At 52.9% G+C, this 27,885-nt stretch overlaps 1 protein-coding gene across 2 annotated transcripts; it reads right to left on the bottom strand.

The window, feature by feature from the left end:
* Positions 1–41: 41 nt before the first annotated feature.
* Positions 42–27,577, bottom strand: DRP2 (dystrophin related protein 2). 2 transcript variants are annotated; one of them, XM_015626865.3, is made up of 24 exons: positions 27,210–27,577; positions 19,146–19,282; positions 14,988–15,121; positions 14,040–14,196; positions 12,845–12,965; positions 12,086–12,354; positions 11,458–11,604; positions 10,872–10,950; positions 9,663–9,723; positions 9,198–9,259; positions 8,853–8,927; positions 6,699–6,900; positions 6,437–6,522; positions 5,614–5,771; positions 5,314–5,480; positions 4,892–5,003; positions 4,393–4,529; positions 4,092–4,157; positions 3,316–3,381; positions 2,897–3,040; positions 2,027–2,264; positions 1,777–1,897; positions 1,536–1,622; positions 42–1,402 (listed from the first exon to the last, which is right to left on the bottom strand). In XM_015626865.3, exons 2-24 carry the CDS (start codon positions 19,251–19,253, stop codon positions 1,185–1,187), a joined length of 3,015 nt encoding a protein of 1,004 aa, XP_015482351.1. In that variant the 5' UTR covers positions 19,254–19,282; positions 27,210–27,577; the 3' UTR covers positions 42–1,184. The 2 variants fall into 2 exon arrangements, with proteins under 2 accessions (XP_015482351.1, XP_015482352.1); XM_015626866.3 differs by having other exon boundaries at positions 42–762; positions 27,210–27,576.
* Positions 27,578–27,885: the final 308 nt, after the last annotated feature.

Here is a 27,885-nt window from a genome sequence, read left to right as displayed (position 1 = left end):
GCAGGAGTTGGGCTGGTCTGAAAGTGAAGGGCAGCTACACTTAAGGTATTAGAGTTTAATAGAGTGAGTCCATGAGAGTGTTTAAGTACAGTATATATATATATATAATATATAGAAATATATGCAAATTAAACAATAAGGCTCTGTTATAAAGACCCTCTCAATATAAGGCTACTAGCTGGGCTGAAGCTCTAACATGGACTCAATCCCTACTCCATAAACCTCACAGACTCTCTCCTGGTGCTATGTGCCTGGCTGGCTGCAGAGCCTTGGGTGGCAGAGTTCAAGCCATAAGGCTGGCAGCTGGTTACTGCTATAAAGAGTTATTTTAAAAGTTGTGTGGCTCCAAGAGTGTTTTGATGCCCATGGACCTGGAGGCTCCTGGGCACAAATGAAGAGTGGGATGTTGAGGTCTGCATCCCCTGAGGGCTACAGGCAAAGGCAGCAGCCCACGGGTGCCAGGGGAGACAGGCAGTTTTCATGGCTTCAGCTCTCTCTTCTGAACCATCCCACCCAGGCTCAGCCACTGTGTGACCAAACCAGCCTGCTGGGGAGCCCACAGTCCCACTCCTGCATGACCTATGTTCCCCTGAGATCTTCTGGAGCTGGCAAGCATCCTGCACCACCAGCTTGGAGGGAGTCTGTGTGAGGGCTGCTGCAGCACAGGGAGCATGGCAGGGAGAGAGGGGGAGGAAAGCAGCCAGGTAGCTGGTTAGGAAAAGCCTCTGGCTCACAGGAGGTGTTAGATAAGGGAGGTCATACCTGAAAGAGAAATAGACAGGTCAGGAAAGCAGGACCCAGAGCCACCTGGTTAGAAAGGGGCTGCTGCAGAGCCAGAAGGATCCTGCTCAGGGATGGCAGAAAGTGGGCAAGAGTCTGCATGGGCAGACCACCACCTCATGTTAGTGCTGGCACCAAGCAATGTCTCCCTCTGGCAGCCTGGGCAAGAGACCGAGTGCTGCTCCTGCACTGGAGCACAGAGGGAAAGAGCAGAATGACCAACACCAAAACCTCACTGAGTGGGGTGCCACCCACACACACATCCCCCAGTCTCCATCCCTGCTGGGAAGAGCCATCCATGAGCAGCCAGGAGAGCTTGCACCATTGCTTCCATCTCACCAGGCTACTGGGGCCTCAACCTCTCCTGCAGAGGGGTCTGGACAGGGATGAAGCCAGGAGCTGGCTCAAAGCTGTTGCTGCAGGTGGTGCTGACAGGTCTGTCCATCCTCACGGTGGGAGCCCCGTGGAGTGCAGGGTCCTGAGCAGGGCAGGAGGCTGCCTTGCAGCTCATCACAGGGATCTGTTTGGTCTCTGCTCTTGGCAGCTCTGATCTCCTCTCCTTGCGGGTGTGAAGCCTCCTCCTCCTCCTCCATTCCCAGGCCACACTCCTGTCCCAGCAGCACTGCAGCAGCAAAGCTCTTGGCTGAAGCACTGTGGGTCATCAGCTGTCGCAGGGAAGCTGGGACCAGGGCAGGGCTCTGTGGGGAAAACCTCACCTGAAGGAGCAGTAAGAGAGGAGGATTTCACTCAAGTACCTTGAGAGTTGGGGAAGGCGCTCCGCAGCTTCTCCATTATGTCTTCCAGGCACATGCTGACTTCCTGGGTTTTGGCTTCTATCTCGTCTGCAGCAGGAAGGAGGGCAGGTGGGTATGAAAAGGCTCTCTGGACATCCACCTGACTGCCTGCCTCTCTTCAGGACAGCAGGGAGCAGGCAGCTTCCTGCAGCATGGAAACAAGGGAGCGGGGCCAGGGGCTCAGCCCAAGCCCAAACCTCACCTGCAGTTTCAGTGTCAGGGGTGTTGTGTTCTCTCTCCTTTGCCTGGCTGCCTTCTGACTGATGTGGAGATGAAGCCAAGGACGAGGCTGCTGAACCATTGCCTTCTGACTCTGCTGGAGGCTGAAGTGAGAAGAGTTGTTGTGAGAAGGTTGTTGTGATCCTCTGTCCTTGGCTTCCCCTGCTCTGCCTTAGTGCCATTGTCACAGCTCTGCTGTGGCAAAACCCACCCCATCCTTGCTCTGAGCCAACCTGCAGCAGCAGCTCCCTCAGCCTGTGCAGCTGTGACTCCAGCTGCTTGTTGTGGTCCTCCAGGATCTGCATCCGTGTCTCCAGGCGGCTCTTGTGCTGCCGGAGGATTCGTGCTTCTGCCAGGAGCTCATCGTTCCGTGGGTCTTGCACTGATTCAGGAGAGCCTGTAGCCAAGGTTGGAGACTCCACTGCCTCATCATGCTGCCATTTCAAACGTCTCAACTCTCCCTGGAGGATCCTGCAGGACAGCCCAGGTCAGCATCCCCTCAATCCCTCCTAGAAACTGATCCAGGAGCTGCACACCGGGGCTGGCCCACGACTCAGACAAAGCTTTGCTGTTTGTGAAGCTCAGGGGCCAGGATGCTACACTGCAGAGGGGCCTGGCTGTGGTTCTACCCCACACAGGGGTGCACAGGTATGCAACCACTTCCCAAGAGGCTGAAAACAAGGGCAGGGAAAGCATCACCTCCTCCTGAGCTGGTGTGCCCTGCCTAGAGCCTCACCCTGTGTGGTCCAGAGCAGCAATACCACTGTGCATGAGGGGCTCAGGGACAAGAAAGACAGAGTGCCCTGGGCTCACCTCAGCCTGTTTGGGGTTCAGGAGGGAACAGGTTCTGTGGATGTAGGAAGGAATATATTTTTATAGTTTGAATATGAAGTCATCTCCTTTCCTTGGAGAGCCCACCCTCACTGAGTTTTAGTGCTCAGCTTGCTTAGACACCCTCCAAAACTGCCCTCTCAGCATCTGCAACCCCCACCTCCAGACCCAGCAGCATCCCCTGGCACCACTCTGAGCTCTACAAGGCTTCTCCAGTCCCTTCCCCCCCTCTCAGGTATAACCCCCAGTTTCAGAATTGTCCATGTTTCTACCTGTTTTCATCCTCTAAGTGGGCCAGGACTCTTTCCAGCTCTCCCTTATCATCCATGTTGAGGCTTCCTGGAGCCTGCTGGCTGCCCCCAGGCTCTCTGTCAGTGATGGGGCTGGAATGGCGCAGCAGGTACTGGTCCTCATCCCTGTTCCAGCAGGTGGAGAAACACCTTAATTAGGAAAATCATGGGATTTGTGTGCCCTTGGGGAAGGACAGCATGGAGGGTGGCAGTTTCATAGCAGAGGTCCTGGCAGCTCCAGGTCTAGAGCTCAAAAGGGGCTCAGCATCCCTGGTAGCTGGGGGTGCCCAAGAGCCTCTCACTCAATGAAGGAAAGCATTTCTGTACCCTGGCTAGGCATGGAGAGAGCCCCAGGAGCCCTGACTCATCAGGAGGTGAGGAGAAGGGAAAGGAGAACTCACAGGCTGTCGTCAGGGGACAGACTATCACTGAAGAAGGAACAATTCTGGCTTTCCATCTCTGCAAGCCTGGGAGGAAGAGGTAAAGGTTGAGATATGGTCAGAGACACCCTAAATGTCTGCTCAGTGCATCCTACTTGCAGCAGCCCCTGCAAGAGTCCTCTCTGGCAGGGTCTCCCACCTGGCCTGCACCAGTCTGTCCCTCTGTACAAGCTCTAGAGAGCTTTGCCTTTTTAAAAATCAAAATACACTGCTGCTCTGGCTGCAAGTCTCTAGAATAAAGAGTTGGTGCTGTGCAATCAGCTCATCCTCCTATCTCATAAGCAAAGGAAAGCAGTGTAAGAATTCCACCTCCTGCCTAGGACCTGAGCTACAAGTACAGTCTCCCTGTACCCTTTGGGTTCCCACAGCAAGGACAGAGGCACTACCAACCACAAGGCAGCAGCAGTGGGAAGCTGGCAAACAGCTCTGGTGAGGACACAGAGCAGAACAAGACCCAGAGGGATGTGCCTGCTGAGGATCCATCCAGCAGCTCACACTGGGAAGAGCAGGACAGCACATGGAGGTTGCTACACCACCGAGACATCTGCTGTCAAATGCATGGTCCTTGCTGCCAATTTACACAGCATCAGCCACATTCCAGGCAGGTTTGCTTGCCTCTGCAGCACACTGAGGCAGGTGGGGAGGTCTGTGACCATATATCTGCCCCAAAGCCCGCCCCACACCCATCAGGGTCAGGCTCTGTGCCCAGGCAAGGCAGCAGAGCCCAGTGGTGGTACCTGCTGGCAAAGTGCTCGATCCGGGAGTGTGTGTCAGCGTGTGGTAACATCGGGGAGGAGGCTGGGCTGCAAGAGATGCACTCTGGTCAGCAGGGCTTGGGAGAGGCTGATCTTACCTGGCTGAGAAGAGCCAGGGATGGGTTGGACAGAGACTGAAATCTCCATTCCTTCAAGAACAAGGCGCCATATCACCCTCAGAGCCCTCCCCCAGGAGCCCTGTACAAGCTGAGATGCTCTTTCCATCCTAAGAACCCACATCTCATTCTGGGCCAAAAGACAACCCAGGGCACAGCCAACTCACGTCTCAGAGAAGTCAGCCTCGAGCACAGACTGGACGGGCAGGTAACCCCTCTGTGGGTGCTTGCTGAAGTACTGCTTGGAGCGAAACTTGTTCTTCAGTGTCGTGGCAAAGTCCCTCATGTTCTCACTGGATGTGGTCTGCAGAGACACAAATATGACAAAGGTGCCTGTTTAATGAAAAGTAGGGGACCACAGCTCAGCACCCACAATAAAATATCCTCTCAGGCTGGGTATGAGCTCCACGGGGAAGAGGCAGATAAAACTGAGGAAGCAAGGAGGGCACACAGCAGCTCTGTAAGCTTGTCATGGGGCCAAGCTGAGCACTGAGCATCCTGCTCACCACGAGAGCCCCAGAACAGCAGGGACACAGGCAGCCTCCAGCACGCCGAGGGTACAAAACTACACAAGGGATCCACTTGTGGGGCTGCACCAGCCTAAGCATCACAAGGCTGCTGCCATCAGTGAGCCCTGCTCTGAGCCCTCCCAGCCCATCTCCATACCGGGGTGTAGTACTCCATGATGGGGTAGTGCAGCTTGTTGCCTTTGCTGGCTCGCCCGGTGAGGAAGCAGGTCTGGCAGATATCCACATTGAACTGCTTCAGGCTCCGATACCTGGAGAGGTAAAGAGGCCATAGGGAAGCACTGGAAGTCAGCAAAACATGTTTAAAGCCCAAAAGAGGTCAGTGGGTAGGGACAGAGGTGGCCTGTGTTGCTCTAACACCACAGTGAACCCACAGTGTTGGTGGCTGAAGTCCCCAGAAGAGCACTCTGCTCCTTCCCCTTAGCTGTCACCTGCCCTGCCCAGCCTGAAACTGCTGGCTGCAGAGCTCCAGGCTCCCCCAAGAGCACAGAGCAAACTGGGCTCTCTCCTGCAGGAGGACACACTTCCCTTGGGGCCAGGGTCCCGTACCACAACCCTTACCTGAATCCCTTGATGGGGCACTGCCGGCACACGGAGCACTTGGTCTGGTGCTTCACCTGCTCGGCCATGGTCACCCGGTGCAGCACCGCCAGCCACACCATGGACTGTGGCTCCAGGTTGGCCCACTCCAGGAACTGGGATGCCTCAATGGCAGACTTCCCATTGCTCTGGAGAGGGGAGAGGAAGGGGCTGCTCAGAGCTGGCTCCCAGCCGTGGCGGGGTGCAGGTCTCCTGCCACCTCGGGAGCCTGTCCCCAGCACAGCTGCTGCAGACGGGCGAGGGCCGCGGCCCCGCACTCACGAAGCGGAAGCAGCTGCGGATGCTGGGCTCCACGTTGCTGCCCCCGAACGCTGCCACCTCCCCCAGCTGTCGTGGGACCTGGATGGCCTCGTGGAGCAGGACGCCGAGGTGCCGCTGGTCACACAGTCCCCCGGCGTTCGCCACTTGGCTGAAGAGATCTGCGGGCACGGCAGACACAGCTGACACCCAGCGCCAGGCAGGCACCGGGAGCAGAGCGTGGGCCACACCAGGGACCCACTGGCCACCTCTGGCAGAGAGCTCCAGTAAGAGGAGAAACCTGAGCTATGATTAAATAACTTTCACCAATATCCTTTCAGCTCCTAATAGCCAGTTTAGCGTCTTCTTTGGACAGGGGTTACATACAGCATTTATTAAACAGCCCCAGCCTAGCTTGTCCTCTGTGAATCAGCCCGATCCCTTTATTTAACCCCTTGGTACTCCCTGTGCTACACAATGTTCCATGGTTAAAATGCAGTGAGGAAAACAACTTTCCTGAAACCTGCTTCCCCCCGAGCCATGCATCCCTTGGTATGTTCCTTCTGGAAAGCATTGGATAACTTTCCTGCGTGCCTTCTCTGCACCGTTCCTTACAGTGCCATGCAAGCAAGATCACTGCAGCACCTGTCAGTCTACAAAAACGCCTCCTAATCTTGGTGGCGTAGGCCTAGGGAGGGAGGGAGAGGTGATGATGCAAGCAGCTTAGTCACTGCAGGAAAGCTTTTTCTTTGCTCTCCCTGGGCAAAGATGGTCTAAGCCAGGAAACAAAACCACTCCTGTTTTCCCGAGGTGAATTCCCACCAGGTTCTAGGTGCAAGGGACTCACACTGGAACTTCTCCTTGACCTCTGTCCCGCACAGACACGCGATGCCCGTCTTGAAGGAGAGAGCTCTCATCTTCCCGCTGCGGCCACTGCAGGACAAGACATTGCACAGGTGGGCAAATGTTCCAGAGTGGGTTTTGTTGGCAGGGGGGTTCATCAAGGCAAGCACATGCCAGGCAGCCTCCCCTCAGCTGGAAGAGCAGCAGGGAGGTTTCCTCCCAAGCACGACAGCCCCAGGGCTCAGGGGACACTGAGGGACAGGTACCTGTCAAAGACGTTCAGCAGCCAGTTGAGGCTCATGTCCACGCAGAGGGGCACGTTCACCAGGATGCCCCGCTCCTCCTCCAGCCGCTCGTAGAGGGCGGTCAGGCAGTGGATGACCTCCACCACATCCATCGCACGGTCACCGGGCTGCAGGTCATGCTCATTAAAGATTTCCAAAGCCGTGGCCAGGGTGACCATGTCCACTGCACAGAAAGCACAAGGCAGAGGGATCAGAGGGAAAGAGGGGAGATGAGAGAGGTGAGAACCAAGAGGAGAGAGATGCAGTTCTGCTCTAACCTGCGGCAGTATTAGTTTCACTATGTTGGAAAAGATGCTGGTAGGATGGGTATAGCTCCTAGAATTTCTCTCCTGCCTGTAAACCTCTCCCAAAATACCACATCTCCAGCTTGAGCCACCATTTTCCATGATCTTCCTTCCTCATTGTTGTGTCCAGCCATGGCCATGAAAATGCTAGCCATGGGAGGCTCTGTGCAGAGCCCAGTGCTGGCCTCCTTGCACGTGCCAGGCCCCTGTGGGGCTGGTGAGGGGGCACAGACCCACACAGGCTCTACAAGCAACTGCCCAGAGATGGATCAGTCCCATTTCCAGCTCTGCATGGGTGAGAAGTTAAGACACAAACCCAAAACAGGGCTAGGACAGCGTGAGCTGCCCTGGCTGCTCTGCTTTCAGATTTCTACAGCTACAGGTTGTACGTGCTATTGTGTCAGCAACCAGCAATATTTCTTTCCTGAAAGTCTTTCCATCTTTGAGACCATTTAAATTCACTGTACCTAGGGGATTGTGTGCCTTTTCCACACTGTAACTTCACTCTGAAAAAATCCTCCCTTCTCCTGTCAAAGCTGCTACACTTGCACTGGGAAGCCCCAGTTCCTGTGCCAGGGAGTATCGCTCCTGCCCACCCTCGTGTCCACACTGCCCACGACTGCATATGGCTCTGATCTATCCCTCACTGCCTCTTTCCTACACAGCCACTCCACCAAACTTCTCATTATGGGAAAGCTGCCTTGGCAACCTCCTTGCCCTTTCCTCAAGTATATCTTGAGTAAAGAGCACTTATTCAAGTCATTTTCTGGGGTGGAAAAAAAGCGACAGTGCAGCATGTGAGATGCTAGAGATACACAACCAAAGATGCAAAAGCAGAACACATGAGGGCTCTCCTCTTTGTCCTTGTTTCCTCTCCACACCTTGCCTGCTGCTGCATGGACACCTTAACAGGGTGGCAAAAGCCAACTACTGCTTTCTTCCATTTGCATTACATCACCCCTGAATGTGCCTGGGTACCGGACAGCCTGATCACCACAGTGTCATGGAAATGCTCCACAGCCAGGGTTTGACTTCCTTGAGAACCCAACCTCCTCTTGCCCTGACTCATTGCCTTCTTCCAGCCCTTTCACAGGATGTCAAGGAGCACAGGTCTGCCTGGGACCCCACTGCTGCCTGGCTGTACCTCCTCCCCTCCATGAACAATTACTTCAGGAGGAGGATTTCCCTCAGCCTGATGCTGCTTAATTTTGACAGAGCCTTAGGTGAGAGGCTTTGTCTAAAGCTCTGAGCAGCCAAGGATGCTCCATCTATCAGATTCCCATCTGCCTGCTTGCCAGTTCCACCAGAAACTCCTCAGCAGTTTCCAGGAAGCAGCTACCTCTTTGAGAGATGCTTGGACTCCTGTTGTATTAAATTCACCCAGCTATTAATCCTCCAGTTTTCACCAAGAGTGCAGAAGTCAGGTTTATTGGCTCCCTCCCTCCCCTTTAAGCGGTGAATCCCTCTCTGTCCCTGCCAGTGAGGCTGGTTTCATCTCTCAGTTACATCCACACCTTCTCCATGTTCCTTTGGAGCTGCTTTGTGACCCCCTGCCTGATCCCACAGCTTTGTAACCCCGAGCTGGACCACTTTGTTCTCATATCCCTTTGGACAACACCTGCCCCTGAGTCATTTCCACCCCAAGCCTGTAAAGAAAGGCGCTGACACAGACTGGGATTTGCTCAGCTTCCCAGGCTGATCTTCCTGGTTTCTAGCCTCAGCTACCTGTCCCCTGGTGCCTCCTGCCTTTGATGTGCTGATAAAAGCTGGTGTTAGTTTAATGCCCTCACTGAGGGAGGCCCAGCAGGAGGGAAACCCTTCCCACACTCACATCGAAGGGCTTTTTGCACCCGCCGGAGTTTCATGGCCGTCCGATATGCCGAGAACTTGATGTTGTTCAAATCCGCTGCAGAGACACAGGAAAACAAGAATAAGACCACAACATCTTTGTCTCCAGGGCAGGAAGCAGCAGTCGCAGTTCTCAGACCCCAGCCTCACCAGCAGAAGCAGAGCACACGCAGGAGAGCGTGGAGCAGAGCCTGGCAGGGGTCACACCCCCCTACTTTGGGGGACCCTGGGGCACAGAAGGGAGCAGGTGGCCTGGGGGAATCTCACATGCACCCCATGCTGCAAAAAGGCAAGGACTACTCGACTGGTTCTGGGACAGCCTCCTTACCCAGCGTCTGGTACAACTCTGTCATCTTTGGGTGGTCCCAGCACGTCGTCTGGGCCTGGTGGCTGCAAGCAAAATAGATGGAGACCAAGAGTCAATCTGGTAACCAAAAGCTGCCATGAGAGATTAAAAAAAAGGGACCTGGCCAGAGCTGGGAGCAAGTGTTTCAGTGTCTGCAGACACTGCTGCATCCCAGTGAGCACAGTCCCCAGCCACAGCAGCATGAAGGATGCCCACAGCAGGATATCCCCACTTGCTGCCAGCCCCCTCTCCTTCCAGCTGGGGTTCCCCCTCATCTTGGGCATCCCAGCAGGGAAATCCTGGATCTGCCAGGATGAGGAAGACCTGCTTCACTGGAGGTGAGTTCTCACTCCAGTCCATTCACTGACCCACTCCCCTAATTGGTGCCCAATTCCTGATCCTGCCAGGCCAGGGAAGACCTCGGCCAGTGTTTGGGAACACACTCACTTGATGTAGTATGGCACTTTGTTGGGGGAAATGGCTCGCTCCCAGGGGACCTGGACAGAGGCTGCAAGGAGAGAAGCACGTGTCAGATCAACACCAAATGCTCCTCTAAGCTGATGCTGTTTCTGATTCCAGCCCTTCAGGACTGTGCCAACAGGTGGGAGCCTCTGAAAAGACTTCCCAAATCACCAGCTGGAGGTGTCGGTGCAGGCAAGGGATGCTGCCTATAAAAAAGGCTCAAGACTGCTGGTCTTGTTAGAGACATCTTGCCTCTTGAGCCAGGGGCTTTGTATCTGGCTGAGCTCAGAACTCAGGAAGAGACATTCCCTGATGCTTTGATGATGCACAACACAACCTTGTGGTCATCAGTGGGCAGGTCTCATAGCAGGGCACATAGACACAGCACTGCCTGTTATGACCAGGCTCAGACACCCAAACATCTGTTGTTCCTGCTATTCCTGCTCTGTGTGCCAGCTGCAGTATCTTGGGAAGATGAGGATTCATCCCATACCAGCTGCCTGCCACCCTGTTTTATAGAGGATGGAAGCCATGGCATGACCCTCAGTTATTTTTCTTTTTCACAGGTAGAATATCAATTCCAGCAAATGGAAAAGTCATTCTTCCTTTCAGATAGGAGAACACAGTCTGCAGAGAAGCACAGGCCAGAAAATCCCACTGACATCCAGAGATTCTGCTCAGTATTCCAAGGACAGACCCCAGGCTCCAGAGCACAACCTGCTGCTCACCCTTTGCAGTCTGAGAACTGTCAGCCAACAGCTCTGGTCTGTAAAAACAGCATCCCTCTGCCTCGCCCCATGAATGAAAACCTCCTGAAAAGGCACATTTTTAGCCTCCAAATAACTAACACGGGATATGAGGGACTGCCTCTTCCTGCCATCTGTTGTCTTGCTCTGAGGCTGACACAGTCCCAGTGTCCCGTGGGAGCTGCTGCTGCTGCGAGTGTCACAGCTCTGTGCTCTGAAGGGAAACCACATTCCCGTCCCACCCTTGGTCCCACAAGGTGAGCAGCACAATGCCAACTTTTGGAGCCTCTTGATTTGGCTCCTGTGCACCAGCCTGGGCTCTTTTCCAGCCTCATGCATGGCTCTGGGCTCAGCAAAAGGACTTTGCACCCTGTTTTCCTATACCACAACCCAGGCTGCTCTGCTGAGGCAACCTCGTGGCAGAAGCCAGGGGGATCCACTCACGTACAGGAGAGGAAGTGCTGGGAGCCTGGTCCAAAGTCACGGTGGGCATCTTGGAGCTGCTTCAGGCGTTCATTTATGGAGGCCTGGACAATTGAAAAACAATTCACTGGCAGTCCAACAGTCATTTTGGATTGATGACCCATTCAGGAAGGCTTGTGGGTGGCCTCAGACATGCCCCAGCACACAGATGCTTCTTCCTTCCTCTCCTGTCTTAGTGTTTGTGTCTTCCTCCAGCCTGCTAAACCCTCTACACCTCCTCCCCCAGCCTGAGGCAGCACAGCCACATCTGCAGCTCACCTGTATCTGTACTCTCACAGACATCAAAGCTCACAGCTGGTACTGACCCCCTCCACTAACACATCTTGATTCTCCCTTAACTCCTCCCACTGCCTTTTCCTGACCAAGGTCTCTGCAGATTTACCAGGCTCTTTCCTCACACTGAACTGACACTTACCTCTCCCAGGAACACCAGCTATAACATCCTGCTGTGCCAAACCTTACTTTATCATCCTTGAAGCTCAGCAGTGTCAGCCCTTCCCAGCCTCCTGCCCATGGTTTATTTGTATTGCTTGCTGCTGACCCCTTCCCACCTGCAGCTGTTTCCAGCGGGTGTTGATCTGCTCCAGGGTGCGGGAATTCTCCATGCACAGGTGGACATCTGAGATGGCAAGCTGGTGTGCAAGATCATTGACCACTTTCACCCCATCCTTCATGGGGGAGAGCTCCTCCTTGAACAGCTGGAGTCCAGTGCCCAGGCACAGAGCAGGGGAAAGAGGAGAAGAAGCAGGTGAGTAGCTGGGACTTGGATTTTTTCCTTTGCTACAAGCTAGGGTGGGCTAGTGGCTACCAAGCCACTGCTGACAAACCCTCCCACAGGGTGTCTTAGCAGGGGGAAAAACACCCAGCCAAACTAACCAGGCTGCAGATTACTCCTGCTAAATGAAAAGGGGACAGTGACTCAGCTGTGCTGAACCATTGTACCTATGTGAGGTCTGTGCCATGATGAGGCGCTCAGCATGACCAGTTGCTCAGGACACTGCTGGCCAACACTCCCCTCACAAAGAACAGGGGCTGTGGGAAGGAGGCCTTGGCCCTGAGATCCCAGGTAATGAGGCTGCCTTGCACTGAGCAGTCCATGGGAGCAGCTCTGTCCTCCTGAGAAGCAGCTTGTCATCACCTCCACGGCCAAGGCTGGCACCTTCTCAGAGCCAGAAGTACCTTGGTTGACTGGATGTGCTCTGGCAAGGAGTCAATGAAGAGGTCCCCGATGGGTTCCCAGGTCTCCCGCACGCTTTCAGCCTGGTCCAGGGTCGTGCTGAGCTCTTCCATTGCCCCTTTAATCTCCAGCAGCTGCTCCAGGGTCCGTTCAATGTGGCGGTGCTGGTCCACACACCGGGCCGTGAGCTTCTCCCACAGCTCACTGGCCACGTTGGCCTGCTTCCAGACAAAGCGGCTGATGTTCTGGATCCGGTGCCGGGGAGACACATCTGTGAAGGCAAAGCAGGATGGGAACAGGGAGCAAAACTGAGAGCCCAACCCACAGGAGAGTGGGGCAAGGGGTGGAGGGAGGACAGGGAAATGAGAAACAAAAAAATCTAAGGAAAACTGGAAAAAGGGAAGGAAAACAGGTAATAATAGTATCCATCTCTGCACCAGCTCGCTCCTCTAGCCTCTCTATCCTCAGAGGCAGAAGCTGTGCTGCCTTTTAAAAACCTACCCTGGAGCACATCTGGTGCTGCCTCATGAGGTGCCCTCATCATGGACTGCACCAGGAGCCTCTGTCTTTTCCAGGGACAGTGACACTGCTCTGTACCAGCCTGACCTTTGGCCAAAGGGCTGGGCACAGCCTGGGCTCGGTGGTGGGAGGCAGAGCACTGATATGCTGCTTTGTGCCACAGCAGCCACCTCCACCCTCTCTAGGCCAGCCCAGGAGGAGCTGAGAAACCAGAGAACAAAAAAAGGAGGAGCTCCACAGACCTTTGCTTTCCAAAGTCGGTTCTTCTAATTCCTCAAATGGGTGCTGGGAAAGGAAAGCCTGTGCTGACTCCAGGACAGAGTAAATGTATGGTCCCCGAGACTTCACTTCTTCCATGAAAGCCTGGAGAGTAGAGCACAGAGATGAGACAGCAGGCTGAGCCAAAAAGCTGTGCCCTGGCTGTCCCCTTGCCAAATGCTGCAGTGATTTATTCACCCCAAGGCCCAAACCTCACTGGAGGCACAGAGAGAAGTCAGTGTTAAGAGAAATATTTTTGCAGTTCAGGGAAGGAATGACCACCTGCCAGAAGGTGGCTCCTGCAGAGGTTTGTCCTGCAGCTTTGCTGGACTGGGGAGTCAGAACTGCAAGCCCAGAGTGGCGTGTTGAGCCAGGGCTGCACAAGAGGAGCTGTTTTATTTATGGTGTTTTCAGATGCACTGCTTGGAGATGCTCTTCACTCATCCAGTGAAAGCATGGCCACGCTAACAACCCTTCCAGCAGCTGCTCAGCAACAGGTCCAGCTGCTGCAGGAGCAAGGAGAGGAACAGCAGGATGCCTCAAAGCAGCACATCTGCCAGGGAAGACTTCAGAGGCATGCTAGTCTTGTATGTCCTCTCCTCCCTTTAACCACAGCTCCCACACCAGTGCTGTCTGCTGGATGGGCTGTGTGTGCACCTGGGAAGCCCCAGCAAGGATGAGGGACAGCAGCAGTAAACATTTAAATTTTGTTTTCAAGGTAAAACAACTAAAGCCCAACAGCCACTGGCAGTGAGAAGAAAATGCTGTGAACATGGGAGCAGGAAACTCTGATCTGCCCAGGTGTACCCCAGGTTCAGATATGATGATAACGTGTTCCTGCAGGCATCACTCATGTCCCAGACACAGGATTGCCCCTAGATCAACCAGCCTTCTCAGGCTCCAGGATCCCAAAAGCAGAGGCCAGTGAGAGGTAGGGCACAGGAAAGCCACTACAAATGACAGGGTTCACTGCCAGCTGCAGGTGACTTGAGGCTGCAACTTGAGTTTATTGTCTAAAACCAGATGGGCTCTGCCTTTTCTCAGGAAGCAGAGATGAAGACACTCAAGGAGTGGTGCACCCACAGGCTGTGGCATGGCAGTGACACGAGGCAGGGGTCCCAAGCAGGGCTGCCCAGCACAGCCCATCACAGTAGAACAGGGGAGGCACGAGGAACGCACCGCGTGTGTCTCCTTCTCCTGCTGCACCAGGAGAACATCCCCCCGCAGGGGCAGCTGTGCCGACAGCTCCTCATCCTTCTGCCCCAGCCAGTCGATGATCTCCTGGAGAGGCACCTGCAGCTTCCCACTGTGGTCAGAGAAGGCCTCCAGCCGAGCCCTGGCAGGACAGCAAGGACAGTGAGATGACAGACAGACAGACAGGAGAGGAGCAGGTTCCCTGAGGAGGGGAAGCACAGCACCATGGCTGGGTGCTCACCCCCAGGACCTCCTCAGGGACTGGTAGCACACCTTAGCACGGGCTGTGCATGACCCCCAGCCAGCAGAGAGGCTGCACTGCCAGGTGGGGTGAGGCATGGAGGCACCGGGGACAAGAAACTGAAGCTATTCCTCACCCTGGAGCCCAGAGTAGAGGACACTCATTCTGTGTTTGCCTGTGGGTCAGAACTGCTCTGGCTAGCAAGGGGGGCTTGGAATGGCATTTACATGTCTGGGCAGCTTCCAGGAGCCTTGGATTAAGGCAGGAGACAATTAACACGCCCCAGTTAAGCTCTCTGTCATGCTGGCTGTGGAGATGCAAACTCTGACAGTCTGGAAGGCATGTTCCCCTCACGCAGTGGAGAGGGCTCCCAGTGAAAGGAAAGGCACAGGGGAGGTGGAGGCAAAGCCTTGGGGCAAAAAGAGACAACTGCAGAGGTGGCAGAGGATAGAGAGAGCAGCAGAAAGCAAGCAGGAGGGAGGAGAGGATGGGATGGGTAGAAATAGAGGAGATGCTTTCCAGCAAAAGGAGATTCAAAAGTCTGTGGACCAGAGGGGGAGCTGAGCCAAGGTCACTGTGAATTCATGTGGTTCATCAAGCAAAAAAGTTCAAAAACCTCCTGACAGTCACAAGCAGCAGGCAGGGCTGGAAGGCCAGGCCAGCCTGGAGCTTGCTCCAGGCAGGACTCTTACCGAAGGCTGTGGGATTTTTTTTTTATCTCGTTCCAGCAAAGATTCATCTCCAGAGGGGCCTGGGGCCCGGCAGCACTGCTTGGAGCCCGGGGGGTTACACACGAAGGTCCTGCACCATCCTGCGAGGCTTCAACCTGGGCAGAAACAGAACCACGCTGCATCCAGAGATTGCTGCCTGGTGCTATGGGAACTCACCTGGAGACACCCACCCCACTCTGCCCTAACCCTGACTGGCTTTTCAGCTCTCAAGGGAGCTGTCTTCTCCTTAAGTGGTCTGCTAGCAGCTCCTGGCTGTCTCTGGAAGAAGGATGCAGTGCCAGCTAAGGGCAAGGGTTGAAGGGAGGGCTTGCTGCACATCTCCTGTTCTCCTCAGTTATCCAGCAATGAGCTTATCTCACAGAGAGCTGCTAAGCCAGAGCTGGTCCTTATGTGTCACAGTGCCTGCAGGGCTAATGATGATTTTTCCCATGTTATACAGAGCTGCTGTGCTTCGAGAGGAGGCTGATCCTGCTGTTCCTAGGGACCAAGGGGATCTGCCAACATCATTTTTGCCATCCCCAATTCTGGGACTTGCCACCTGCTCCTCTACAAAGGCTCCAGGATATTCCCTGCCTGCGTGGCAAATCTGAGAAGCCACTTCTCCTCCACAGATGCTGCTTCTCCTCCGCAGCTCTCCAGAATGAGCAGCCGTGGGAAGGGTGCTGCAAAAGGCCACGGAGACAAGACAGCAAATCCTAAGCCAGCCACACAAGGGGAGCACGTCCAGTTGGAAAAACTGGGTTCTGATCCCTGGACAACAAATCCTTGTTGGAATCCTCTCCTGAGCCTTTAGCGCTGTATCATGCCCCTGCTCACAAAGCACTCTGCTTCACGTCCTGGTGACAGCAACACGCAGGATCAGAAGCCCCTCACACAGGACTCAGTGAGTGAGAGGGGATTTTCTCTCCAAAAAACACAGTTTGTTGAGCAAAACACGTGGACACTTTCCCATAAGTGAGACATCAATGAGCTGTGTTGGAGAAACGGCAACATTTCGATCGAATGCTGCTTTGATATTAGAGCTCGCTTGAGGTAATTATCCCCAGGTGCTTAATCAACCATAATTAAATGTGTTAGTACTTTCTAAACAGCATACAACAGGCCAGATAAGGGCAGCTGCCTTGGGGGAAAAGCAGCAGCTCTTCCAAGGGGAATGAGTAGATTCTTGTCACTGGTGCTGTCCAAGGGCTCATGGAAGTGTCTGGAGAAGCGATTCAGCCAAGCCAAGGAAAACAACAGGCAGGAGAAAACAACCAGACAAGGAATTTGGCTGCACAGCTAAAAATACCCCCTCCACACCAGTTCTCAGAGAAAAATCAAATGATCGCCAAGACTGGTGCTAAGTTTGATTCATCTAAAAACATCTAACAGGCTGTTCTCTGCCTTCCCATCCTGCCACTCCAGAAACACGAAGAAAACAGAGAAAACCATCACCCACAGAGTTCACAGGCTTCTTGGGGGCACGAATAATGATCCACTCGAGCTAAAGCTGCCGCTTGCACATAGGAAAATCAATACTCTGCATGTGCAGGTGCTCCTGGCACTGAAGTAGGTCTGTCCCACGGCACTGCCAGGGAATGCTCCAGCCCTCCCCTCTACCCCAGGGAATACCGAAGGAAGGGATCAGCTTTACCTGGGTGCAACTGCAGCACAGCTCTGCAGACAGCACAGTCCTCCCAGCCTTATTAAATAAATTAAAAGCCCACCACGCCTGTAACTCCCAAGACCAATAGATAATCATGTAGCAGTGACCAAGCAGAGAGCAGGTGCTGAACATCTGCGTCCCTAGGACAAAACCCCTGCGAGCGAGCAGAGGGAGAAATAAGTGCTTTCCCTCTGAGCATCCCTTCCCCAGAGCCCCAGCAGCAGCAGCCTGGACCCCCACTCCCCCTCCAGCCTGGAACAGGTTTATTTTCGGGCACGGAACACTCACGCAGGCTGTGGCCAGTGCATCTCTGTGCGCTCAGCCCCGGAGCTCCGCAGGAGGAGCAGCATCGCTCCTGCCCCGCCGGCTGCCAGCGGCAGCAGCCAGCAGGGCAGCGGGTGCCCGGCAGAGCTGGCCACTGACCCCCCAGGAATGTGGAGGGGGGCGGCAGTGCCTCACAGGCAGCCTCAATCCCAGCTTTGTCCAGCGGCATTCCAGCGGCCTCCAACCTGCCTTAACCCCGTGGCTGCCCTCGAAGCACACGGCGGGCAGAGATGTGCCCGCTGCAGGACAACCCCAGGTGGGACACCAGGTGTGTGCAGGGTCATCGCCCTGGGCACTGGGGAAGATCCATCCCTGCAAGGGCAGGGCAAAGGGGATGCGCTGGGATGAGCAGCAGAGAGCTTGGCTCAGATGCTGGAGCACATCCAGAGCAGACAGGGGTATTTGCCAGGGAAGGGATTTATCCAGGAAATCATCCCATCAAGCCTCAGTGACCCAGAAGGTAAATAGGTTCTTGAGATCTAATCCCAAAAAAGTCAAAGGTGCCCTTGTTGTCCCCCACGTGCCCCAGCACAGTGTCAGGTACCAGCAGATGTTCATGCCAGCCTGGACCAAGTGCAAATAGTTGCTTTTTGCCAAAAAGCTCTGGGCTGGCTTCTTGTGTCCCCCACAGTCCTGACGCCCAGAATTTTTATCATGCTCTCTTCCACCTACAGGGAGGGAAAGAAAAGCTCCCAGTATCTCTCCCTCTCTTCCCCTCCTTCCCTGCTTGCACATCTGATGGGTGCTGTCCCTCCCTGTGGGATCAGCACAGCCAGCTCCTGTCCTCAGCACATATCGGGCCCAAGAGATGGGAGAGCAGCTCCCACACTGGAGGAGGGGGCTTCAGTGAGGCCAGGACACGGCTAAGGTTGTCTGCAGCCTGCCAGGAGCTTTCAGGACTAGCAAGGACAAGAGAGGGAGGCTGTTTCCTAAATGGCAACAGCAGCCCCTTCAAACAAGGGGAGCTGCCATTAACGCTGCTCCTGCTCCCACTCCCCTCCTCTCTCCCAGCAAATCCCACAGGGCTCTGATCCCTTCACAGAGGCTTGGACTGCTCAGGCAGGTCAGGAAGGCTTTTCCCTGCTCATCTTGTTCTTTCCCTCTCCCTCCTCACTTCATTTGCCAGGCTGTTTATCAACCACCCGTGCACTGGCCCGGCAGCAGCATTGTAACAGCCACCCTGGGGCCAAGAAACCCTGACTCAGCCACCAAGAGACTGTCCCCCTGCCTCAGCCTTGCATGCTGGAGCCTCTCCAGAGACAGCTCTGCCTTCCTGCTGCAGATCCCAGCTCCCTGAGGCAGAATGGGTCCGGGCTGATGGTCAGCTCAGCCCTTGCTATTCATTCTTGAAGCACAGCAAAAAAGGAAAAGGCAGAGCTGGGACCTCACTGCCAGTGCCCAGGGAAACCTTTGGCACTGTCCATCAGTGTCCAGTCAGGTGAGAGGTAGCCTGGGACCAGAACTGGCAAAGAGGGATCCATGGCCTGGCAGAGCATTTCCCCACACCAGAGGTGCCAAACCACCTCAAGGCAGCTCCATGCAGAGCACAGACAGCTTTGCAGACAGTTGCCAGCACACCTTTCTGCTCTTCACTCTGCTCTGCCATTTACCCAGGGGTCCCCAGAGACCTTCCCTCCCCCTCTGGTGAGCAGCCTGGCCTGAGGCTCAGAGACCCTTGGGGAAGGAGGAAGGAGACCAAGATCTGTCCCTCAATATAACTGGATTAGCAAGAGGTCAGATTCCTCCTCTCCTTTCAGCATCCACCAGGAGTTTATTTCCAAGCTTCTCTCTGCAGCCAGGAAGAGTAGAAAACCTACATTTTCACCAAAAGCTGACATTCTTCCAAGTTTCCAGGAGAAAAAAAATAGCCCAACCAAATACATAAGAGCTGTTAACAGTAGCCTCTCCTTCCTCATAATGAAAGAGCCTTGAAATCCAGCTCTGCAGGTTGTCTCTCTTCCCCTACTTTGGGAAACACTTTGCAGCCAGAGAGCTGGAGGAGAGCACACGCTCTCCTGAAGTGCAGCCAACGGGGGGCTGGAGCTGACAGCCTTCCCTGCCACCAGGAACAGAGGGCCTGCTTTGCCCCACAGCAATCTGCAACCTCTGCAAAAAGCTGCCAGAGAAAGGTTCCCAGAGCCAGCTCTTACCTGAGACAGCGGGCGGGCAGTGCTGCTGTGCTGCGCCTGGTCCGGGATGTGCCACTCAGGACATCGCGGGAGGACATAGAGCCATTCCTGCATCACCAGGGGCTGCATCAGAACTGATGGTCATGGGGATGGAGCACCTGAAAAGCAGCGTTAGAGTCCCTGGGTCAGCTTGCACCTCCTCATAGAGCTGGCCCAGCCACCTGGAGTGCTGCCTCCACGGCAGCTGCAGACTAAAAGGAAGCATTCTTTAATTTAATATACTTCTAGTGTTGCAGTCTTGTTTCATATAAACATCCAACTCTTTTTTTCCACCTGGCTATGCAATTTGCTGTATTGATACACTGCTAGTAAGTCCCATAGGTTATACTGCACTTTTAGAAAGGGTTGGGTTTCTTGAACTGTACAAGGTGCCCACGGGTTTAAAGGAAGGGAAAAAGAATCTCACTGTCATGACCACTGTTGTATCTGTGAGATAACATTCACTTTCTTCCTAGCAGGCGGTACAGTACGGTTTTTAATCCAGAAGAACTTATGTTTAGACAGAACAGACATATCTCCATAAGAGACAACATCTTCAAGCATATTTTTTCCTTTTATATTCAGAAGGCGAATTGCCTAGAGCCCCAGCTTCATGTATCTCATACTGTGAGCTAGCTTTTTATGAGTTTTTGCTCATTTTGAGCTATAAAATCCCCTTCATTATCCCCATTTTTGAGCTACATGACCTGTAAAAACCAGTTAGCAGTGGCCCCTTGACTATTCTATCAGTCTGTTCTATTCAGATCAGAAATGCAACCTCTGGTCACAATGCTGCTGGGTTTTGTTGTTTGGACTCTAAATTAGCTAAAATAAGGATTTATTTCATTGCCAGCACCATCTCAGCTTTATGGAAAGCCATGAAAAATAAAGCTCAGAGAAAACTTGGTGAGTGCTTTCCTGCTTTTAGAAGGTAAAAATCACCTGCTCCAGCAGACAGAGCTCATGTCTGTGTGGAGATGGGGCTGCTTTCAGGGGAATGAGTGATGCTGATGGAAGAAGGTTGTTGGCTCCTTCACACCCAGCTCAGCTGGACAGCTGGGAATGTTCCTGCTTGGCTCTGGCAGGGCAGGAGCAGGCAGCACATCCTGCACTGACAGCAGCCACGCTGGACAGAGGGGTGAGGAGAAATCCCCCCGGCCCTATGTGCACAGCCCATCTCTGACACTCACATCCCTCACACCCCTGCCTGAGCTTTCACTGCCTCCCTCCCTTCAATTACACACATTAAGAGATTATTCTGTTATGACTTTTTTTTTTTTTTTAATCTCTTAGTGATTTTTACAGCCATAATTCTCTCATTTTCCAGCAGAACAGCCTGTGCTGAGCTCTCCAGCAAGCTGACAATCCAAGGTCTCGTCCTCTCCCTCTCCTGCCCATTAGCACCAATGAACACTGCAGCAGGCTCTGTATCCCTGCTCCTCTCCCCATGCAGGCAGGGGATTATGAGGGGATTATGAGACCCACATTAATAATTATGAATTCCAGGGTCTTCAAAGCCCCCTAGCCTCTTGGGGCGAATTCACCACACCCAACTCCTAGGGTAGAGAAGATTTCTGACAGAAAGTAACACCACCTCCTTTTCCCTCCAGTGTTTGTGCAATTTGAACTCTGTTCCTCTAAATGACCTCTGAATCTCAGTCTAGCTGAGATATAATTCTCAGGGTGTGGAAAGTTATTTTTCCTCAAAGCCTCTAACAGAGGGATGCCACTGAGCTGTTCCCCAGGACTGGGAAATCAATGGCTTTTGCCAGTGAGGCTCTGTGATGTCTCACTGTAGCTGCCGTCCTGAGGCCTGGGTTTTTCTGTGTCACAGTGCAGTGAAACTGCAGTGATGTGTGCTGTCCAGACGAGTTCAGCCAGTCCTCCACCACCACACACACAGGGGCTCTCTGCTCTTAGTCCTCCCAGCACAGCCTGGCCCCTCGTTCCTGCCACCAGCACCGCAGGACAGGAGCAGCACTGGGACGGTCACAAGCTCTGCTCTGACTGCATTTTGCTGAGTGACAGATCTGCATGCACAGGGCAGGTGCAGTTCTGAGACAGGGCTGGGGAACTCTTGTCCTGCAGGTATCCATGCGTTGGACGTGGAGGGTTTCCCTGCCAGCATCATGGAAATAAGGACAGCCATTGCTGCACCTCCTGAGTGCTGGGCTCCTTGAACTCCTCCAGGGATGACAAAGCCCATCAGGACACAGATGGCACGGGGAACTAAAGCCTGTCCAAGGCAGCAGTCACAGAACAAGCTGAGTGCCAAGCAAAGGGTACCACCCAGTCACATCCTGTGCAATACCTTGTTGCCACAAACACTACAGCAGGTTGGAGGGCAGTGGCTCAGCTGCCCTTTGACACTCTGCAACAGCAAAGACAAAGCCCAGAGGTAGGCAAGCCAGATAATGTGGAACTGGCTGAACTGCACAGCAGCCAGCAAAAAGGAGGACATTCAGGGGGAGAGAGAGACAACCAGACGGAGAGGCACGTCTGCAGGCAAGCCAACAGCTCCCTATAACCCCTTGCCAAATTCCCTGCTATTACTGGAACCAGGCAAGGAGAAACGCTCTTGATCTGCTCTGCTTCTCTGCCGAGGCACACAAAACAGCTCCAGTTCTGGCACTCCTACTTTAGTGCTTCTGTACAGCTCTGTGTCTGGGCACTGCAGCATGTGGAGTAGAGATTTTGTGGATGCTTCCTGGCTAAATTCCTATTGCCTGATTTCTGTAACTGTCAAGAGCCAAACCTGTGATCCACTTTGCCTCTCCCACACCACCATTCAGTTTCTGCACTCTGCTTTAGGTTGGTGCTGGAGACCCAGCACACAACAGCCAAGGCTCAGCATCATAGAAGCCAGATTTAAGTGCAGACAACAAAAACTATCATCCCCACAGCCTACTCCAAACCTCTACTTGGAGAGATCCTCCTTTGGAAGGCAAAGGGAACAACATGGTCAGGCTGTTCAAATGGATATAAAGTGATCTTGGTCCCCTGGGCACACTTCTGTGCAAGCAGAACAAAAATCGAGGCTCAGGCGAGCAGAAGCAGCGGAGAATTCCCACAGGTGGACACTGCAAGAAGCAGCTGTAGAGTCACCATGGACTGGGGCACTGCACTCACAGTGGAGACAGCAAGAAGGGAAATCTCTGATTGAGACTGGTGCCTCTCACCTGATCTTTGCTGGAGGTCCCACTCCAGGCACAAAGGTGGTCAGATCAGTCCTCAGAAGGAGCAGGTACAACTTGTTACCTGGTGCTGCTTTGCATCCTCCCACATGAACAACACCCAACACTTGCTTCTGCTCTCAGTACACCTTAAGAAAGGAAGCAGTACACATTCCACAGTGCTGTGTTACAGCAAACACTTCAGTACACAAACCACTACCACAGTTGAGACCTTGATGATCCTCTAGTTGAAAAATGAGAATGCCAAAAATCTTGATGTTACATTTCAACAGCTGAATGCTTGGGCATTAAAGTGTATTAAAACAAAAATATTTGCCTTTTGCCTCTTCCTACATGAGCTGTAGCTGTTACAAATTCAGTGCTGGAGAGCCTGTCCCACTCACTGCTTCCCAGGCAGTCTGACAAAGGCAGCTGGAATAGCCTTTGCTCAACCAGCTTGGCTTCAGCTCTGTCACAGAGCTCACTGCTCCACTCAGGGAGCTCTGTGCTCTCTCTGCTTTACAGACCTGCTGCAGCAGCATCCCTGGCTGGCTGGAGCCTGTGTCCCAGCTCCTGCAACACCTCTTCTCCATCCCAGCCAAAGGCAAGGTGACAGCTTACCACCAGTGCACATGGTGCTCAGTATTCTCCAATTTTGCTGCATTTGTTTGAAATCCTCCTGATACAAACCCACATCCAAACTCTCCCAAATGTCAAGGGAATTCACACTGCAGCTGACCCTCCACAGCTAAAGGCAACCCCCAGGGTTAGAAACCTGTCACAGGAAGTAGAATGTAGTGTCAGATGTTGAATTTCCAGCTCTCTACTACACATAACAGCAGCAAACACAGCATATAGATCAAGAGGTCTCTCAATCACATGGTTTATGCTTTGAATTGCTAATTTCCTCCTAAACATACTTTTCTGAAACTTTCCACTTCAGATCTCAGCCTATAAGGAAAAAAATATGGGAACATCTTGAAGCAAGGCAGCTCAGCTCAGTCTTTATCCCATGAGGAGACTGGAAATACAAACATGTTCCCTGCTGCTGGAAATGTTAATGACTTTGTTGTTGTTTAACTTACTGTACAGAGAAGTAATAACATTTTAGCTCAGCATGTTCAGTGTCCTTTAAGGGGAAAGGTGGGAGGCTTGTGGATATTTCAGAATTCAGCTGCCATGTAGATGTTAACAAAGGCAGCATTCCCAGGCTGACAGACAGCAGGACTCCCTTGACAGCTTAAAAACACATCCTGTTTCAGCAAAAATTGTTTTCTGCACTTGTAAGTAAATAATTTAAGCCTGAGATCATGGGCCAGATGACCTACTTCCCAAGACCCCACTGGTCAAGGTTTGGTGAGAGAGAAGCAACCTTTGTCCCACTGGGATCAACACAAAAACAACACAGTTCCCTCTCAGAGCACAGGCCCTGAATCTCCATCCTTTTACAAAGCCAGAATAGATACCCAAACACACTCCCACAAAAAATCATCCCAGCATCCTCCTGGTTGTTATGTGCTCCTGAGTACCCTGAAAGGGGACTATCAGCAATCTTCCACATGTGGGAGCATTTCCAACCCCATCATCTGAGGGCTAAAAATCCCAGAAACCAAAGCTGCCACTGGGCTTCACACTGCACTTCCACCAAAGAACCAGGTCCCCTTTATTAATTAAAATGAAGAGTGCTTCAATTAAGCACCTGTCCATAAGAATTACCATAAAACCTTTGCTGTATCTGGTAGTGACCAAGCAGCACAGAAGATGTGTTATTCACTGAGGGTGAGTGAAATGGGGACTCTCACATCTAATGAGCTCCTTTCTTAAATGGCCACTTGGACTTTGAGCTCATAACCAAAATGTTATTTTAATTCAATGGATAAACAGGTGCCACACATCTTAATAAGGAAGCAGCATCCTTTGCCCTGGATCACTCACTCCCCATTTTTCCAGCAGAATACACACATTCACAAAATCTCAAACTGAAAAATTTCACCAGTTGGCTTTGCACTAGGAAACTGTGATGATGATGTCCCCACCTCACCAGGTGAGTGTGGGTGTATGCTCACAAAACATGGTCATGCAGAACTGACTAGCCCTCTCTCTGCTCAAAAATAACTTATGGGATTTTTTTTAAGGAAGATTGAAAAACCTAAATTTCTTGTGCATGTCATTTCAGACTCCCAGCTGGGTTCTAAGTTGTTCTCTCCGAGCCTCACTTTTCCTAGGAACTCTCTCCATCTCTTAGCAGATTAAAGTACTGAAATAATGACTCAAGCAGGCAGAGGAGCCAGCTGTGAGCCCACAGCCCTGCAGTGCTGGACAGAGAAGCTACTGCCTGATAGACCTGGCAGACAGAAGGATCAGGAGAAGGGCAAGGAGCAAGCTCCCAAAAGGGACAGCAGCACAGGGGGAAATCACTGAAACAAGGTTGCACCAAGCAGAAAAATTGAATGCATTCCTTCAGAAACGTGGCCCCTGAACCTGTCAATTTAAACCAGTAAAAACCTCAAGCCTTGTCTTTGCCTTCCTCCTCTAAGCACCTGAACTTTCCCTTCCCTGCTGCTGGAAGCAGCAAACAAGTTTTGCTGCATTGTGAAAAGCACATCACCCATTTGCCACACTGTGTAAGTGATCAGCAACAGTGGGAAGAGCACACCCACTCTCAGTTATGATGGCCAAGGTAATGCTGCTGACTCCTGGCTTCCTTGGCACTTCTCATTCTCACTGTAAAGCTGGCACCTGCTTCTCCAAACTCAACACTCTGCCTTGCCCCCAAGGTTGTCTTTATTATAAACTCCCTGCCAAAGCACAAGGTTCTCTGGCCTTCTGAGGCCATGAATTAGATGACCAGGCTGTGTGCCCCATGGAGTCACATTTCCTTTCTCTACTTGAGATGCATCAGAGTGACCTTATTCCTATGCAAAGGGAAACAGCAAAGGAAAATGGGAGCTATTTTGGCTCAATTCTGAAAAGATCAATTTCATCTTTATACACCTATGAAAATGAGACTTCTTTGAGGACTGAATTCTTTCTGGTCAGTATGTCTTATTTAATGAGACTCATAATTCCCCTTTTATGCTTTTATCATAGACATCCAGGCTTAAGTGAAAGCCTTGAATATATTTCTCAAAACATGATTATATTCAGAAATTCACCATGTCTCCAGAACTCAAGACTTTTTTGTTTGAGCCCATTCATTTAATCCTTTTCCTCTCTCACTTTGTTTAGTTTTGCAAAGAGCCACTCCAACCTGAGCAGCCCCATTCACAGTTACAGTGCTGGCCAGTTTTAGAGAGCAGCATTGATCTGTCTCAGGTGTCAATCCAGAAACATGGTCTTCATCTCATCTCAGCTCCTTCAGCTGCCAGAGAGGACCTGAACACAGCATCCCATCACAGCACCCACTCCAACGCTTCCCCTCCCAGCTCTCCAGGCACCCACGTTCCTGGACACTGCTGCAAAATGAGACTGCTCCAGTTCCTTTCCAGAGTGCCACCACATCCTTGCTGTCTGCAGAATGCTGCCTGGACAACTCCCCCAGCAGCAGAGAAAGCAGCTTTCAGCAGGGGAGCTGGCAGGGGAGGGTGTGAGATGGCACCAGAGCCACAGCAGGCACACGAGCCACACACGGGTGCCAGGAGAATGGAAACCCTCCCAGCACAGCTGAACCTTGTGGCTGGGACCTCACACAGCTTCCTCAACAAGGGCACTGTGGTCAGGCAGGAAAGGCCATTAATGAGAACAATCAAGTGAGAACTCTCACAGGTCCAAGACAGAGGTGAGCAGCAGCAGGAGAGGTTTGAGGGACCTTGGATTAGGGAACAACAAGGAAAACAAACTGACAAAAATATTACTGGACTTTTTTTTTTTTCAGCACTAAACCCCAAAATACAAACAAACATTGGTTTCTCACAGAGAAACCATGGCATTCAAGGGTGTGAGAGTAATTGTTCTGCACCCCTGTCACCACACATGGGCAATCTCAGCATCAAAAGCCCATAAATACAATGCTGGCACTTCCACCAGTGGACCTCCACAGCTGTGATGCTCTGCTGGAGGGAAGGCTGAAGGATACAGGCTGGACTGGGGACCTGTAAAAAATCGGTGGCACTTAATCTTGAGAAACCACAGCCCAGGCTGTCCTGTCTGGCAGGGAGAGGGAGACAGAGTGCTGAGCCCTGGGGAGCAGGAAAGGTCCTGTGCTGCCTGCAGGCAATCCTGCAGTCGGTCAGGGCTGCCTGCATCTAAGGGAAGGTCAGTGGTGGCAATAGAAGCCCTTGAGAGGGGAGGAGGAGGAGGAAAGATGAGTGAAAGGAGCTGGGGAGCAGCTGGGGGAGGGGAGGGCGGACACATAAAGGAGCAAGGCTGGACAGTGTAAGGTAGTGAATGGAAAGGGCAGACCTAGGACTGTGGGCTGATCCTTGCTTACTACGTGAGGAATCTTTGGTACCCTGCCTTGCCCTGCTGCCTGATCCTCCCAGGAAGATGCTAGAAGGCCACCATGCACCCTGCCCGGAGCAGCCCTTCAGCCCAGGCGGAAACACTGCCAGGGTAAATAAGCCTTCAATGTGAAAAGCATCGAAGCCGGTGAAACCGGGATGCTGGAGACTGTTGTTTGCCTCGGGAATCCGCATCCCTAGCCGGTGCCTAGCCTCTCCCTGGTGGAAATGGTTTTGGCCACCTCTCTTGCTCTCACCCTGACACCCTTCTTTTCTTCTCTGCAAGTTTCCTCACCCGCACATGCATGGGCAGCGCTGCTGCCAAGGGACACCCCCAAAGAGCGCATTTCCGAGCTTAAAACAGCTGTCCAAATTCTCCCCCTTTTCCAGCCCAGCCAGGATCTGAGTGGGAAACAAATTTTGTCGTGGCCTACCTTCCGAGTCCGCCAGGTCTGAGGCGCGGGGGCAGCGGGCAGCGGGGAGAGGGGCTGTGCGTGTGAATCAGCAGAGGAGTCCCTGTGACAGGGATGCATGCTGAGCCTCAGCACCGCTGCCTCTCCTCCTCCACCGCCCCGGCTGCTGTGTTGCTATGCGATCACATCACCACGAGCAGCATCTCGCCGAGCCTCCAAAGAGATCCCCTTGACTCGGCAAAACACAGCGGGGAACAAGGACGAGCCCACCAAGTGCCCGGCCCTCCGGAGAGCTCGGCCGGCGATCGATCCGGAGGAGGGAGGGAGAAGAGTGGAGATGCAAAGACAGGCACGCACGGGAGGAGGAGACAAAATACACATGGAGAGGGGGAAAGGGAGGAGGGGAGATGTACAAACACACAGAAAGCGCCGTGGTCTGACCTCTGGAGACCTGACACGGGCTGCCGGGCTCAGCCACGCTTCCCTCTGCTCGCCGACATCTCCCACCGCCTCTCGGGGCTGGCGTCTCTCATTTTAGGTTGGATATGGCCACGCGTGTGCTGGAAAATGCCAGACACGTTCGCCTCCTTCCTTAACCACAATTTGGGTATCTGACACAAGACTTTATAATTTAAGAATAGCCCGTTTCAAAATTAAAGGAGCAAAAATAGGATTATCACTTCATTTCGGATGTGCT

The sequence above is a fragment of the Parus major genome, chromosome 4A, assembly GCF_001522545.3.
Source record: "Parus major isolate Abel chromosome 4A, Parus_major1.1, whole genome shotgun sequence".
Lineage (NCBI taxonomy): Eukaryota > Metazoa > Chordata > Aves > Passeriformes > Paridae > Parus > Parus major.
The sequence above is the reverse complement of the archived record's forward strand: the minus strand, read 5'-3'. Positions and strand labels throughout refer to the sequence as shown.